The 17,773-nt window shown below is 42.9% G+C and overlaps 1 protein-coding gene across 3 annotated transcripts in view; it reads left to right on the top strand.

Annotated features, from left to right (window-relative positions):
* LONRF3 (LON peptidase N-terminal domain and ring finger 3) overlaps positions 1 to 15,968 on the top strand; it is a 39,568-nt gene extending 23,600 nt beyond the window's left edge. For all 3 annotated transcript variants that reach the window (XM_043896119.1, XM_043896121.1, XM_043896120.1), the window contains 6 exons: positions 987 to 1,101; positions 3,292 to 3,413; positions 5,716 to 5,874; positions 6,483 to 6,645; positions 7,649 to 7,798; positions 11,132 to 15,968. In XM_043896119.1, the coding sequence (XP_043752054.1) occupies positions 987 to 1,101; positions 3,292 to 3,413; positions 5,716 to 5,874; positions 6,483 to 6,645; positions 7,649 to 7,798; positions 11,132 to 11,287 (865 nt within the window). In that variant the 3' untranslated portion in view covers positions 11,288 to 15,968. The remainder of the gene's footprint in view (positions 1 to 986; positions 1,102 to 3,291; positions 3,414 to 5,715; positions 5,875 to 6,482; positions 6,646 to 7,648; positions 7,799 to 11,131) is intronic.
* Positions 15,969 to 17,773: the final 1,805 nt, after the last annotated feature.

Consider the following 17,773-nt stretch of genomic DNA (forward strand, 5'->3'; position numbering starts at 1 on the left):
GAGGGGGCTGTGCAGCTCGCAGCCTCTTCCTCTCAACTGAACACTCTAGTGAGGTCAAAATAGGCTGTTCTGGCGTCTTTCCCTTCTTTCTGTCCTCTTGGAGAGTGCGAGCTCCACTTCTGAAGCATCATCTTCAGCTGCCTCCATCCAGTGGTCCTGCTGCAGGTGAGACTTTCATTAAGCAAAATAAATCCGTGAATCTCTGAATGTACAGAACAGCTTTTTAAAAGAGGCTCAGATTGCTTTGAAAAAAATAGCCAGTTCCTGCAAAGCAATTAAAACAGGATCTAATTAGAGAATGTGTATGTATACACATGTATCTATGTATGTGTCTGTCTGTCTATTAATAAGCACAGTAACAATATTACTCTACTGCCCCTGGGCAAAAGATCCATCCATGTAAAAGGCAGTATGTTTGTTACAGGTGCAATTTAGAGATCCTTCAGACTGTGTACATTGTTTAGATGAAAAATGGAATCAAGGTTAGCAAATAAACCTAGTCTTTTTCCATTTAATATTATATAAAGTGCTTAAATATGGGAGTGTGTGTATTTATCTCTGTGTCTGTTTATCTATGTGTTTACGTATATTCAGGTGAACAGGTTGGCTAAGTATTTTAGAATGGAATCTAATCAGACACTCTGGGCATTCATCTTCATTTTTCTGGGACCTGACAGGGAAAAAATCTGGATGCTCTGGAAGAGACTGACTAGAACTAATGTTATAAAATGATCTAGCTATGCCCTAAATTTTAATAAGTGCATTATTTGATGCATTTAAATCCAGCTCAGAAATAAAAAGCAAATGGTTTTGTAAAGTGTAAGGGATTGTTTTTTAAAAAGGAAAAAGAACCCCCCTCTTACTCCCACGCATAGACTTTCTCAAATAATACTCAAATAATACAAAAAAACCTTAACATTCAATAGCTCTGTCTTTTATGTTTGTTCTGATTGCAATTTTCTTCCATTTTGATTCCTAAATTTCAGATTATTCTACGAACCAGTCACAACACCCTGTGGGCATACCTTTTGCTTAAAATGCCTTGAAAGATGTCTAGATCACAATGCGAAGTGTCCACTGTGCAAAGACGGTCTTTCCCAGGTAAAACGTTGTTTCTTTCTTGATCAGTTTAGCTTATTTGGAATTGGGTACGAAGACAGTATCCTATTGGATCCCAAGCCACTGCACTGTGCTAGAGCAAAACACCCCCTCAGACCATCAATTTCTCCTGTCTTAGAGGCACCCCTCCTCTCTCCACAAAGTCCTCCAGGGAAATGAGGCAACAGCTAGCTTTTTATGAACTGCTAGCAGTGAGATCAATCTGTGTTGGAAACAAAAGTATCAAAATGATAGTAAACATGAACCAAAATGGTGATAAACATGGATTAAATTGATGATAAACATGGATCTTGGCTCTAATCCCATCATGGCCCCTGATTCACTGGCCTTGGCTCATTCATCTATGAGCTCCAGTGTTCCTTTATCATCCATGTTTATTCCATATTTTGAAGCAGTCACCCCCAGGTCCCCAGGAAAACCTCACAGCCCTTCATTGTGGTCCTTGTCCCTCTCCTCAACTGCCTCTGTTATTATTAGCAGGTATTTGTCTGCTTGAAAATCTCTGGGGCTTCCAGGTCCTCTAAAATGAATCACACAAACAGCCTCCTGTGCTTTTCAAGTGGCTTTGCTGTAATTTTCTATAGCACAAGAAGATCCAGGAATCCATCTTGTCACCCCCCCTCTCCCTGCTAGGGGCTTGTTTGCCACATTTTACAATTAGTATTCATGTTCCTTGACCCCTGTCATCCCTGAGGAGAGGCTGGAGATGATGCAAGACTCTCTCTTGATGAATGTAGATCCAGAGAAGTCACATGTTGAGCTTTCCCAGCACCCCACCATTTAAACTAAGGGAAGGAAGTGAGATAATCACCCAGGATAGCCCTGAAGGTGTGTGTTGGGCTGGGGGAAGGGTCAGTGTCATGTCTGGCCTGGGTAAAGAGGTGGGATTGCTGTCCTGATTTTAGGTGAGAAGCCCATGGCCATTACACTTAAATAATGCATTCGTGTTGTGGGAACATTACAACATTCAGAACAGCAGAAAGAAGGAAAATCTACTGTTGACATTTTAATATGTGCCTTTCCTGGGTTTTTGTTTTAGCATCAGCAGAGGTTCACCTCCTTCTTGGATAGGCTACCTTCTGAGCCATTGCTTTCTCCCAAAGACTGGCAAGCCTCTGATTTTCTTGCAGCCAGGCAATGGCAGTGGCTAGGAAGGCATCCTGGAAGCAGAGGCTGTGGGGTCCTGGACTTAGGGGCTAGAAGTTATTTCCACCTGTCTCTGGGTATTCACCTGGGGTCACACTTGCACCATTTTCCAGAGAGAGAAATATCTTATTCCGATCATGTTCACTGCGGAATAGATAGACGTTGGCAAAGGAAAAAATGTCTGAAGCCTGCAGTTTTTTATACTCAGGAGCTCCCCCTGCTGGGTCTGTGTAGGTAGTTTCCATAACCAGCAATTCTCTGCAGATGTTGTCATCCCCATTGTCTGGTTCATGCCGTTAAACACCCACTCCTTACAGCTCCTTGGATATGCATAAACTAGGGGTGTTTGGGATGAGAGTAATAGTGACAGTTGAGCCTGAGTTAGATTCTGAAATCAGGGTTTATAATGTAAATTCAGTGATATCTAGATGTTATAATAAAGAAAATAAATAGGTAAATGAAATCACCAGTATTTAGTTTATTTTAAAAATACTTAAGTTAGAGGAGAAAAATAGTTATATAGACTCAAAATATCCAGAAGCAAAGCACTGAGAGTGTGGCAGGGCAGAAAAGGGTGAATGATTTTAAAATTGCTTTTTAGTTCCCTGAAACGTTTGTCCACAGACTTGCAGCGTATCCCAGGTGGAGAACATTCTGGGAGCTTATAAACACAATAATCAGAAAAAGGAAAGGAAAGGATTGTCTCCCTTAATTGACAGTAAACATGATCATAATCAATTTCAGTGTTTTAGGAAGGCTATGGCATTTTTAAAACTTCAATGCAGGTGTTTTTCCTTGTTAAAATATTTTTTTCTAATTATAGAAGTAATTCATTGCATGTGTTTTTTTTTTAAGGTAAACTCTAACCTCCAGAGATTATATACATTATGATCATATGAGCTGCCAATGTGTCGGTCCACATTACTCCAGTATGTTGGTCATTGAACTGTTCTACTGATTACATCAGAAGTGCTTCGTATTTCTCTGATGACTGTATAATATCTAACTGCCTTGTTCCCCATGTAGTGCTTGGCATCAAGAAAGTACAGCAAAAACGTCATAATGGAAGAGCTAATAGCTAAATTCCTTCCAGAAGAACTCAAGGAACGAAGGAGGCTTTATGAAGAGGAAATGGAAGAACTTTCTAAGTATGCACACTGCTGTTTTCAGTTTCATTCACGCCAGCTCATAGAACTGAAAGTGCACATATCTTCCCCATTTAATGATACCATGCTGATAGCTTGAAATTTGCCACAGTGAGAGTGTTGACACCGTGAAAATTGGCAAATGCAATAACAAGGACTTCCCCTCCCCACCCCTAGAAAGCCGATTGTTCATTTACCAGCTCACCACTGAAAAAACTTAAGTCAAACCACTGACCAGGTTATTGGCACTAGTAGCTGGGTGTCATGGGCAGGATTAGATTGGAATAAGTTATCCGGGGAACTGAATGAAGTATAGTTGACCCTTAAACAACATGGATTTGAATCGTGCAGTTCCACTTATATGTGGATTTTTTTCAGTAGTAAATACTGTAGTACTACATGATGCAATGTGTGGTTGGTCAGATCCACAGATGCTGAACCATGGATAAAGATCAATGAAAGTGAAAGCCACTCAGTTGTGTCCAACTCTTTCCGACCCCATGGACTATACAGTCCATGGCATTCTCCAGGCCAGAATACTGGAGTGGGTAGCCGTTCCCTTCTCCAGGGGATCTTCCCAACCCAGGGCTTGAACCCAGGTCTCCTGCATTGTGGGCAGATTCTTTACCAGCTGAACCACCAGGGAAGCATGGATAAAGAGGACTGGCTCTAAGTTACATGCTGATTTTCAGCTGTGCAGAGGGTCAGTCCCTGTAAGCCCTGAGTTGTTCAAGGGTCAGCTGTATTCTGAAGACAGTCTTCAGATACATAAGGAGGTTCTATGAGGTTAAGAACTTTGATATCAGTCAGACCTGGGCTTGTGACACAGTTTTGCCACAAAGTGAGTAGACTTCATGACCTTAGGCAAGTCACTTAATGTCTCTGGGCCTCAGTTTCCTCATCTGTAACTTGGGGATAATAGTAGTTTCTACCTCAAGGACTCATTATGAAGCTCAAATGAGCTGGTGCAGAGTAAGCACTTAATAAAAGTAATGGTAAGAATGCTTCTGGTTATTATGATTCCTCTTCCATCACAGGTGTTGTGAGAGGTGGCGAGTAGGGGTGAGATGGAAGTAGGGCTCCAAACTCTCTGCCTCAGGTAGCAGAAAAAGCAGGGGAAGTCACTAATTTCTGCCTCTCATACTGCTGCCCTCTCATCTCCCATTCCCAGCAGAATTCTTACAGCATTCTGAGGGTAAAGCTCCCGAGGGGGCTGTTCTGGTTTTATGCCCACCCCATAGAAAACAGTGTTAAACTGAAACCAGCTTGTTTGCACCTCTCCCTTTGACTAACATGTTTTCCTGGGAAGCCAGAAGTGCAGTCCTTCTTTTCTCATTGACATATTAGATCTACTGCAGGAGTCTTTATCTTTCTTTCTGATATTAAGTTCACCTTGAATCTTTCTGAACCCTCTTCTCATGTATCATTTAATGTCTTATTAATAAACACTGGAATTTACTGGGGATATTCCTTTAGGGGAATCACATTTAATCCTTTTGAGATTTGGGCAAACAGTCTTATATTTGTTGGCAGGTTTGAGTTTAGATGTCCCTGTGTTGGATTTACTAGACAAACAAGAGAACTGTGATCAGGAGGAGCTGACCTGGTTGGTGGTTCCCCATCAGGCTGTGTGTCTGAATCTTCATGGCCACACATTGCGAGGCAGACTTGTAGGTCTTGATTTCAGAGCCACCGCACCAGTGTCTCTGGGAGGGTGAGGTGCAGTGGCCAGGTTGTCTGTGTTTAAGGGCCTCCAGTGACTCCAATGCATAGGAGCATTTGAGCATCACTGGGCTATATTACTCTTGCCTCTCTACTGCTCCCTCCTCCCAGCTGGGCCTGCCATGCACATCCTCTGGGAGCTTTGCAAATGGAAGCTGCTCACAGGGATCTTGCAGAGATTTTCCCCACCATCCCTCTGGAGAGCTGGGTCCACTTTTACCACCAGTGCCCTTCCCCATACTGCCAGCAAGACACCTGAAGAGATTGTTTGGAGTGGAGAGTATGAAAGAAAGAAAAATATGAGGTATAACTATCATCGACAATGTTAAGGTACTAGAGAACTTCATTACCCAAATTAGAATATATAGAATGTCCATTTAAATCATAGCCCTTAGGCTAACCTATGCATCAGGTAATGGGACTCAGCCCACAGCATCAGATGCATTTTACTATTTTTTTATGAGCTGTCCACACTTTATGCCTCCTTGTCTTCCTGTGGGGGATCCACATGGTGAAATTCGACCAGCCTTTCTCTGTTCTGCTCCCATGCTGTGAGATCCATGTCATTTGCTCTTCCTGACAGCTTAAATAAGAACGTGCCTATTTTCGTGTGCACCATGGCCTACCCCACGGTTCCTTGTCCCCTGCACATCTTTGAGCCTTGCTACCGTCTGATGATCCGTAGATGCATTGAGACAGGCACACGACAGTTTGGCATGTGCCTTGGAGATCCTGTCAAAGGGTAAGCGAGGAGTTAGGAGCGTCAAGGGAGGTTGGGTGGAAAGGATTTGTGGTTTTACTTCGGGGCTCTTCAAGGTGTGTTTGTAAGGTTCAGGGTCCCTCTGGCCCCTAGGTTTAGTGTGTGAGAGGCTGCCTATTTAAAGGCACCCCAGGATCAACCTTTTGTTAAATGGTTGATACATATTCTAAAACTTGTTTTATAAGAGTGTGGGCCCTGGAATCAAACTGCCTGGGTTCATATTCTGGCTCCAGCCTTGGAGGAAGTTTGACTTCGGGCAGATAACTCAACCTTTCTGTGACTCAGTTTCCTTATCTGTAGGATGGGTACAATAATAGTGCCTACTTCTCTGGTTTGTTGGAAGGATTGGGGAGTTAATAATGCACATAAAGTACTGAGTACAGTACAATAAATGGTAACAGTGACACATTAAGATGAGTTTTCACACAAGCATTGCCTGTGGTGTCATTGCAGCCATAGACCCTGGGACAGACAAAAAAGCAGAAGTCCCTCAAGGCACAACATGGGGGTATAGCAATGGAGCAGGGATAGCGGGTCAGGGAAACAGCTTATCAAGAATTTACTTTCTTAACTCCATTCCCTCTAAACAGGTTTGCGGAATATGGCTGCATCCTAGAGATCAGAAATGTTCAGTTCTTTGCTGATGGCCGCTCAGTGGTCGACAGCATAGGCAAGAGGCGCTTCAGGGTCCTCCATCAGGGCCAGCGGGATGGTTACAACACAGCTGACATCGAGTACATTGAAGACCAAAAGGTGAGGGTGGCCAGTGCCAAGAATTCTGAGGCCAGGCTCACCATGTAGCTTGGCAGATCAGGATGATTGCAGGAGGATTTCTCGGCACTGATGGGAGCCTGGGGATTTCTTCCCCATCTGCTGCAGCCACATTGAATGCCGCCGGGTTGCAGTTCAGTTGTGGGACAGCAGTGCACAGCCCAGAGTCCAGCCTTCCCCTGCTTAGTTGCTGAGTTGTATCTGTGCATGAGAGGTGCCAAGCCAGATCAACCCTGCGGCCCATTCAGCACTGGAATTGGGTCTCTGCCAGGGATACCAAGATCTGGAGCTGGATCTACATATATATATTTGATTTTTTGATTTACTTATCTGTTACAACTTTTGCTTTTGAGATAATTGTGGATTCACATGCACATTTCTATTTTTAAACATGCAACCTGGCCGAGAGCCCTTCCCGATAATCCATCATCCCATAAGGGAGAAAGAGGACATGTCCAGTTAATCCTGGGTTTTCTGGATTAATGGGTAGAAGAAGAGGTAAATTATCCCATAATCATTGATATTTACATTCACTACATAGTACAAGAGTAATAAACATTTGCTCAGTGAATAAATGTATTTGCCTTGGAAGATAGAGTTACACACTGAGACACAGACACATTCATGTCCTCTTCCCAGGGAGCAATGGGAAAGCAGATGTCAAAAATGAAAAGGAGAGAGGTGTGAACCAGCACAACCTAGTTGAACAGCACACATCCACTCAGGCCAGTTTGCGTCACTAGTTTTCTATATGTCTGGCTCATTTACCCAGCTGAACCTTTCTCCAGTCCACCACCCTCAGCAGTATTTCCACACAGTCCATCATGCAGCTGAAGAGCCTTTCACACATCACACAGCAGACAGCCAGAAGGGTGAGCCTTCCCAGAGGGTGGCAGGATGGATGCTCAAAGAGCCACGTGTCAAAAAGGGTTCTAGGTGTGATGGAGAAGGTACAGAATGCTTCATTCCACTTTGGTACTTTCAGGTTCAAGGAGAGGATTGTGCTGAGCTCATGGGATTACATAACTGTGTCTATCAGCAAGCGTCATCATGGTTCCATTCCCTCAAAACATCTCTGCAGAACCGGATACTCAATCATTTTGGTCCAATGCCAGAGAAAGATGCTGATCCCCAGGTATATGAAAATGTCTTTTTGTAATCAATCATTCCCACCAGATAAGAGAGCCTGGGTTTTGTGATTAGATGGGTGTGTGGTTTCCATCCAGCAAATTTAGTGTAGAGGGGAAGATGGATCCAAATTGGTCTCATTTGGCTAGGCAATGGGCATCATGGTAAAGAACAAAAGGACCCCAAGTCAGACTTGGGGTAACTAAAGCAGTAGGAATTTGAATCCAAGACAGGTTTTGAGAGATTAGTTAGGTGAGAGGATGGGAACACAGGCACCATCAACAGAAGAGTCTTTCATGGGAGTCCAGATGCCCACCGTGGTGATGTGTTAGGGTGACAGGATTCACAAAAGGCCAGGCTTAAAAGAAGGGGATTTAGGGGAGCTGAGACCAAAGGTTGCCATGTCTCAGGGGCTTCAGAACTCTCTTCCCCATTGCTCTCTTCCCCATTGCTCAGGGCCAGCCACCTTGCAGGGCTTCAGCTGCAGGACCACAGAAACTTTTCATACCCAGCTCCCTCGAAGCTTAGCCCTGGAGGTTTAGATCCTTGTCATTGTCCTCATTATGGATGAGCAAGTTTCCTGAGAAAACTGACGCAATCCTTAAATCTACCCTTTTCTCTACTAGATAAGAGTTCACTAGATTCTACCAGATCAGTCTATTTCCTGGAGGGATAGGTCCATGTGAGAGATCCAGCTGGAGATCAGAAAAAAGCTCCCCAGGAAAGTGGTGGTAGCTGTTTCATGAAGCTTTCCATGCCTAGTGTAAATCAGGGAATACTTTCTCTCTAGGACAAGATTGGAGATGTTGTAGTCAAATATTAATATTTTCACACCATCACCTTCCCACATTCTGAGCTAGCTTCTATAATATCATCCCCATAACTTCCTTGATTCTTGACTTACACTCATTCTTGACTCTGTCACAATAGTAAAGTAGACTATATAGGTTCTGACATCCATGCTAAAAGATTGGTCCTCCTTACCTCTAGCTATGTGACCTTGGGCAAGTCCTTTCCCCTTTGTCAACTTTCCCCTCATCTCTGAAATGAGGGAGGTAGATGAGGAGGTCTCTAAAGTCCCTTCTTCCTCTTGCCTTCTGAGGCTGTAAAACACCAGTCTCTTCCCTAATGGGCTGAAGTGTCTTGTTTTCTCCAGACCACAAATGTGACTCCTTCCCCCCATTCAAAGGCATCATGAATGCTGGAGGGAGAAGGGCAGTTAATGCTTCCCAGTGATCAGGCTCCTGGCTCTGGGCCAGTGTGACTCATGACTACGACAGAGCTCAGAGAAAGCTCACGATCAAGTTGAATATTCCCCTTCATCTTCTGGAAAGCATTCTCCCCCAGTCAGGCAGAAGATAGAGATCAGTAATGGTGACAGCATCTTCCATAAGAGAAAACACAGATGCCACAGAGTGATTCATAAGGGCTCAGTGACACAGAAAGCTGAAATCTTGGGTTCTGTTTCATTTCTTATGAGGACTGTTATCATGTTGCTTTGGCAGCAGCAGCAGCGAAAAAAAAAAAAAAATCTCATCTTGTTTGAGCCATTCAATGCTATAACCCCAGCGGTCCCATTAATAAGAATGTTCTAAGGCTCCAGAGGGGGTTTCTTAGAAACTGCTACATGTATTAACATCAGCTTAAATATCTTTCTTAATGATCTTGGAAAATACAGTTCAGGATATGTCTATCTAACATTCAGAACTTATCAGAGGAGGGAGGAGATATTACAGACTGCAGCAAGGGACAAAAAGAATCCAAATGAATCTAGAGGCATAGAGAAGCAAAGAGGCAGCAAGGGTTGGGGGAAAATCAGGTGACCAATTTGGAGGCAAATAATCCCATGTGTAGATGGTTTGACCAGAATGTGGTTCTCTGCAGTTCTAAAGCCAACCTTCCGAAGGATGTAGGCAGAAAGCTCATTTGGGGCTTAGTAGGAAATAAGTTGGGCTTCCCTGGTGGCTAAGTGGTAAGGAATCTGCCTGCAGTGCAGGAGACGTGAGTTTGATCCCTGTGTGGGGAAAAATCACTGGTGAAGGAAATGGCAACCCACTCCAGTATTCTTGCCTGGAAAATTCCATGGACAGAGGAGCCTGGAGGGCTCAGTCCATGGGGTTGCAAAAGAGTCGGACAGGACTGAGCAACTAAACAACAACCAACAAGAAAATAAGTCAGCAATGTCTACAGTGTGTGCCTGGGACACTGCTGACAAACAGAATTTTGGTGCAGGATTTCTGTGGGGTGGGAAAGCTCTTTATTCAAGGAAACCTGGGGTGGAATATATTTCCATGTGACTGTGTTTTGCAATTGGAATTTTTGCAAAGTTGTCCTTTGGGACTGTGAACCATTGGCTCTGGTTTTGGGGGAGAAGCTAACTGTGGCCCATATAGTAACCTGGCATATGTAGACTCTTGCCTTCAGCCAAAAACAGGGAAAAGAAGGGAGGTAAGAGACACACGAAGCCTAAGAGGTCATAAGAACTGAAGGCTCACATGCTTTGCACACCAGGCCAAATGGCCTAAACAGAATCTAAGAGGTGGAAGAGGCTGAGTAGTCATCTCTCGATCTCCACGGGGGACTGGTTCCAGGAGGCCCCTTCTATAAAGTGACGCAGTGCAATGAGTACAACCAGCCCTCTGCATCTACAGGTTTCACCTCTGCAGATTCAGTCAACCAATTTCAATCCATAATTGGTTGAGTCTGTGGATATGGAGGGCTGACTGTAGTAGCTGGTTCAGCTCATGAAATCACACTGGCTAGAAGGTATGGTGTATTTGTTAAGATATCAATGTGTCTGCTTTAACCACTACCAAAAATAACTGTAGCTTAAACTAGATAGAGAGCAGAAGTCATAGAGATGGGGAGCTAGGGCAGCCCTATTCCATCAGATCATTCAGACACCCAGGCTCATTCCTGGCAAAGCTCCACCCTCCTGTAACTGCTGCCCTCATCCTCCTGAGTGAAGAAGGTGATCATCACTATGTCCACGTTCTAGCCAGGGGAAAGGGAGAGAAAGATGAAGGCAAGGGCACATGCCCCTTTCCCAGAGAATGACCCAGAAGTTATACGCATCAATGCCTCTTACATCTCATTAGCCAGAACTTTGTCTTATGGCTGCAAGGGAAACTGAGCAATGTAGCTTCCCCGCCTCGGCCCCAGTGGCTGTATGCCTAGCTAAGATAAAGGGAACTAGATATTGAGGAGGGGGTGTAATTAGCAGTCTCTGCCACAAACAGAAGCAGTTCCACCTGGATTGTTTCCTGGCAGCTTTGAAAGCCTGCAAGCTGGGATCGCTTCTGTGGGAATAGGATGAACCCATACCATTTCTCTGTTGCAGATCAACCCAAATGGCCCGGCCTGGTGCTGGTGGACGTTAGCGGTTCTTCCATTGGAAAGCCGTGCTCAGCTCCCGTTCCTAGCAATGAGGTCCCTGAAGGATCGGCTGAACGGTCTTCGGCGAATCCTGGCCTTTATATCCCGAAACCAGAACTAGTGAGTGGATTGCTGAAAAGGAGCCCCCACGCTCCCCAACCACTGCAGGGGAGTCATCTTGTAAATATATCTAATTGCAATAACATCTTAGAAGGAAGTATCAAACAGAATCACTCTCTTGCTATTGATCAGAGAGAAATTAAGTAGAAAGACCAGAAAAATGTGATCTGTTTGCAACTTTCTTTCTGAAGATGCTTCTTGACATGCTGCACAACTACATGCACAGCAGAGGTTGTTTAAGAGCCCAGAAGAAAAAAAAAATTTTTGATTTTGACATAAAATTTTCTCAAAGTTTAAAGTGGTTTTGCTTTAATTTTCTGTCTTTCATAGAGGAATGACTGTGTGGTTGAAATGTGATACCCAGTTCCTAATCATGTTGCTACATTATCGTACTGACTTTTGAGATCTCATTCCAAATGTTTCAGATTTTATATAGCATTGTGTAAAATAATGTTCATAGTTCTTTCTGTTTTAATAATTTATTTTTTGCACTACAATATCTTTTTTTCCCCTACATGTGTGTTTGTAACTATTTAAGTGTGCATCACTGAAAAATACTGCTTTATTTATTGCTGTGGTTTACCATGTACCTAGGGGGAAGTAACAATACTAGAAATGTGTGATTTTTGCTTTAACAATTTGTGCTACATGTGACCCCAGTTCTTGAACCATTTCAGTATCTATCCAATTGATGCTTAAAGGAAGTTCAGCATCATGCTAAGATCATCTATCTTTACAGATTCTATTTTGCTTTCAATTTGAATGCAACAGTAGAAAACACTTACGGAATTCGGCATAGGTTATGGAATAAGCCAGGGTACAATAAAAATAATCCATTTGCTCTGGAGGCAGGATGAAGGAATTATTTTTCTGGACTCAAGAGATGAATTAGAGTATATTTTATTACAATCTCTCATAGGCATTTATTTCAGCAATCTAATTATATCTTAATTTCTCTCCAATTCAGTTAGAATGGGAAGGCAGAAGAATATTTAACTCTTCAGAGGTGATGGTTTTCAGTCTGGCACATCACAGCCATGCCCAGCTAGCCTCCATACCCCACCTCTTGTCAGTCAGGGTTGTGAGGATTGTGGCCTGGCTAGCATGTGTGGAAACACTTGATGAGGATGGTTCATTATTAAAAGTGTAAAGAAACCAGGAAAAAAAGATGTAGAACCCTTTTTAAAAAACCCTCAAACTACCTTTTTGGTTTTTAAGCCTTTTCAAAGGAAGCAGACAGTTAATCCATGATTTTATCTAAACATGATCTTCCCTCCTTGTGGTGGTGGGCTAAAGATTTCAACACAGGGGAAGAACAGTAATAAGAGAGTAAGGGTGAGGTCTTGTTTAGCTTGCTTAGTGCAGTTTGATTTCTTTAGTGCCAGGGCAACCTGAAAACAGGAGTGTTATAACAACCAAGTGAAAAGATTAGGGCAGGGAAGAAATGAATCGTGTTATTCCTACCTTCACGTAAATAATCCCCCCATGTGACTCTGGACAGCTGCGATGTGTGACTCATGTGCAGCCCATCCACTCTGTTCCCATGAGAGGTTATTGCCTCAAGTAATCAGCCTGACTTTTTCCATCACCACCTGTGGCTAGAAACAGAAAAGGGAGAATGAGTTGATCCAGGCAACAGAAAAGAGATTCATGTAAGCAGAAACCAAATAACCTCTTCTGCACTTTCTTAACGAACACCGTGTTGTCAGAACATTGTGGTCCCAGGTTGGATGTTTGGAGCCCAACTGGGCTAGTAAAAAATGGAAGTGTAGGAGTGGTTACTGCCCGAGCAAACTCTCCCAGGCTCAAGGAGGAGGAAATGAAAGGCTCCCACTCCCACCTGGTGCCCAACCAGATGGTCAGAATACAGTCCTAGGGCAATAGTTTCCTATTATCTAGCATAAATGCAGCAAAGAAGAGGGTCATAAGTGTCTCTGATTGCTAGATGTGTTACTTTTGTGATTTCAGTATTTCTGAGAACCAGTTTGTCATCTAGCAAATGGTAATGATAAATACTGCATGTAGGGTTGTTATTAATACAACATTAAGTGAGATAATATACATATATCACTTAGCATAGTGCCTAGCACATAGGAGTCATTCAACAAGTAACTGCTCTGATTAGATTATTCATAGTTACAGAATATCATCAGGAGCTTCATTTCCATAAAACCATGCCTTTACATAAAATACCCATTTCCAAACCCTTTACAATTGGTTGAGGGAGTCCACACCTCTGATTTTCAGACCATAACTTGATGATTTACATGTAATTCCTTTGGGGGTGAAGTCTGTTTGGGAAAGTGAAAAGACTGGAAAACAAATGAGGGTTAGAAATAAGGGAAAAATCCCATGCCAGCAAATTTTCCCTCTTTCAAGAGGACTAAAAAGTAGTGTTGTTTGGAGGTCTAAAATTTCTGATATAATGGAAGCCTTAAATTTGAACTCCATAGAATAATCAACTCATCACTTCTTGCTCTCCAAAATGTATAAAATTCCACATCATAGGATATTTCACATTGATGAGTGAGGACCTAACTGTAGCAATAGATCTTGGCTAGGCAGAAATGGACTTGCCTCCCAGTACCCTTGATACACATTTGGATTGTTTTATAGCAAGCTTTTGTTTCAGTAGTGGTGGGAGGCAAGGTGCAAAGCTAAGCCTTGACTTTCTTTGATATGTACTTGAATGGGGTAATCAATTGGACATGACCATTTCGCTGCTTGTGAATTGATTTTGCTGCAAAGCTTAGGAATAAAGAGTATACACAATAAAAACATAAAGTTAAATCTAGGCCAGAAGGACAAGACTTCCCCCTTGGTATTCAGTGCCATTTATTCAGCTAGTTTATTGTGATTGACCTAGCCTTTTCTAGTAGGTTATTTTCCCTGTGTGTGTGTGTGTGTGTGTGTGTGTGTGTGTGTATAAAGATGTATATAGGTGTATATAGATGTGCATATATATGTGTGTGTGTGTACTTGTGTATATATATATATATATTAGGTACCAAGCAGACATTATGCCTTTCTGCTTTGTACTGTACTATTATTGCTGCTAGCTAGTAACCAGCAAAATGTAGAAAATGAAAAATGATAAAAACTAAATTTCTGTAGATAACTTGGAGAAAAGAGTGCTTGCCCCTTATTTAGTGGGGTAGAGAACTGACTATGTTAACAATTTGCCTTTTCTGAAGGCCGACTGCATCTAGTCCACTGCTGCCATAGCACTCTGGGGCTAGCCAAATCACTGCGCATGTGGCGCTTCCAGTTCTGCTTGTGGAGCCGGACTGGGTTCAGATAGTCCCCTGTGACTGGGTGTTGGAGCGGTGGAGCTCTGAGGCTGGTTCACAGCACCCAGAGGTCTCTCACTGCCAATAGATCACATACTGTTGATGGACTGGAACCCGTTGGGGACTGTGTTTCCCCTCACCAACTCCTTTTCCAAGATGGGAGTGTTATTCAGGGACTCGTTCCTTGAGTTCCCAACATGTTGACTTTGCATCCATTTCTGTTTCCCAAGGCAGAATCATAGCAGAGATGTGCAATCGAGATGCAAATAGAAGGCATCCCAAATAAGAGAAAAGGACAGATTTTCAGCCCATTCTTGGGCATGAGGAATGAGGTTTTGATTTGATCAAAGACAGTTCTGAGAAGCAGCCGGCTGCATGGCCTGCGATTTGTGGCCTTTCCTGAGTGCAAGAAAGAAGGAAAAGGAGCCAAGTCAAATGTATGCATTTGGTTCCTCTTAGAGTGATAGCTCCCACTGTTCAACTATTTAATAATCTGGATTATGCACAACCAGAGGTGAAATGAAGACATTTCCCGTTACAAATGGGTGTTTTCAAATGCGTTAAGTTAACCTTGAGAGAGAAGTGCCTGTAATCCCTGTTCCTGGTGTCATTTTAAAGCTTTTGCTTCCTGACTGTGTAGCCTTTTAAAACCCTGTGCAGCAAATGTGATTAACAAGTTTACAAAGCAACACTGTAGCTTATGCTTCATTTTAAAAGTTGCTTGACATTTATCTATAGTCAAAGCAATGATAATAAACAACAACAAAATCAAAGGAGAGCAAATAGTTCAGTGTGGCATCATGGGCTTTACCTTAGATAAACTAGTTCCATCATTTTATGCAGTTCTCGGTAATGCCAGGATTAATATCAAGCAAGCCATTTAAACAGTGGCAAATGTGTCTTTGTGTTTGTAATTCCCATTGTTTGTTAAGCAGCCATTTTACTCTTGCATTGTAATGACCCAAACGGGGAATAAATATAATGCTTCTTTTTTTTCTTCCCACATTGCTATTCAACTACCTCTATATGCTTGATGTCTCTTTAGGGTCTTCTTTCCTCAAAATATACAAATGAAGTTTCAGCTCATCTATGTTGTAATAACAATGTGATATAGACAGTCTCTGTGAAAGCTTGTTGTTCATTTTAAAATGTTTCCTATTGTCTCACTTTGTATCTAACACAACTCTACCCATACTGTAGGGCAAAGAATTGCCCAAATAACTTCAGTATCTTTTTGTCAGAAGCTGAATTGAAAGCAATCAGAACATCTATTTTGTTCTTGTTTCTATTGGTTGTAATACATTTGACTGGAAGATGTTTCAAGGAAATAGACCTTATGTATGTGACAGCGAGGCAGGTGTGAACTGATTAAACTAATTGTTTAAAAATGCACCAGAAAGCTTGTTGTTACTAATTATGTTGAAACTTTTTGCTAATAACCTGCCACTACTTTGTCAATCCATTCATATATTGGGTTTGTTTAAAGCAGAGCACAATACCTAGTGTATTTTCTTTGGCATGATAAAATGTTCATGAAAGCAAATTACACGTTTTTATTTTGATTCAATGGTGTCTCAACAATAGGCTGAAGCTAAGGCCCACGGCATGAGCCGTTTGACAGGAAAACTGGTAAAATTGGCTAGGACAATGAATGATGCTGAAAGAGCTGACACTGGCATGAGCGCTTCAGTAACATCTCACCTCGTTTAGCATACGGGTGCGAGTCTCGTGCCATTGAGGACTTTACACAGGTTCTATTTTACTGCTGAAGGAAAAAAAAAAAGACATAGGAGTAGAACAATTTAAAAAAATGATAGAAAACTCCACTTGGGCCTGACCTTGTTCTTTGTAACAGAATCTTTCCGGTAATTGAGAAAAATCCGAACTCCTGCCAGCCAGGTCCCAGAGGGAATGCTTGGCTCTGTTGGACATGGCCCTTCTATGCCTCATTTGCTGCTGTCTGGTTCTCATGAGATAGAGCACACACAGGCCAAAGGCACAGTCTTCCCTTCAAGGCAGGTCTTCTGCCCAGAATGCCTCCTAATTTTCTCTGGAGAACTGCACTGAATCATCTAAAAAGAAGGTGTTGTTCGATCAAAGCCAACACTTTCTGCTTTCTGTCTTCTGGGATCCACCCTTTGAGTTCTCCACGGCCAAAGATGCCTCCCTAGAAGGAACTCCCAGTCTCAAAACAAGACAGGAGCCAGAGAAGGGATGGACAAATGCCCTCAACCCACAGGCTCCCAGATGTTTAAACTTTCCTGTCCCCTCTTACATTCTATGATTTCTTCACTCCTAGGAGGGACTGGGGTGGGATGGGAAGGAGCTGATGTCAATACTCTTCATATTGCCTTCTTCCAGGCAATGCAGAAACTTCCCAGCAAGACTTGTCCATGGTCAGTCCACTGCAGAGCCATGCCCTGGTCAAGGCAGAGGAGGGGGAGGCCCCAAGGAGCCCTGCTCCAGATCTCAGAGTTCACCTCTCCCACCCTTTCCAGTTTTCTGCTACTGATTTCCCCATTTCAATTGATCCTTACATTGAATGATCAGCCATGTTTACTGTCCACACATGTATGACCCAATGTCATGGTTGCATTACAAAGTCCTAAAAAACCCTTTCCTCCACTTAGTGAAGTGCTTCCCACTAGCCCCCCTGCAGAATACCACCTCCCTCTCAATAAGTCAATATCAACAATTTCTGGATACCAAAAGTGCAACAAAATTAAGTCCCCAAATAGCTTACTTAACAGAAGTCGAGTTTTGCTATAAAATCTTGCTTCTCTTGGGTTTTAGAGGTGCATTATGGGAACATCCAACACAGTCACAGGAAAAGGGGAGATCACTGACCCTTTGGACCATGTGCTTCTCCTACAAGCCCCAGTGAGCACTTTCATAAAAGGACCAGGGCTGAGGGTTGGGAGAGCATGAAGTCTACAAATGGAGTTAAGCACTTTGGTTTTGGCAGTCTACAAGAATGAGTTCCAACTGGAGGGAGGGAAGGAGGAAATAGCTAATCATGACAACTCACGTGACTTCCTTTTACCACCTTCTGTGCAGAACTTCATGCATCCTCTTCTCATGGTGACTGGATTTGATCTTCCATCCTGGTTGGGGATGCCACTTATGCCCAAACCAAGACTGAGGTTGTGTCTTCAGGAAGCACAAGTCATGTTCTTACACCGTTGGATGTTCAAAGG

The sequence above is a fragment of the Cervus elaphus genome, chromosome X, assembly GCF_910594005.1.
Source record: "Cervus elaphus chromosome X, mCerEla1.1, whole genome shotgun sequence".
Taxonomy (NCBI): Eukaryota; Metazoa; Chordata; class Mammalia; order Artiodactyla; family Cervidae; genus Cervus; species Cervus elaphus.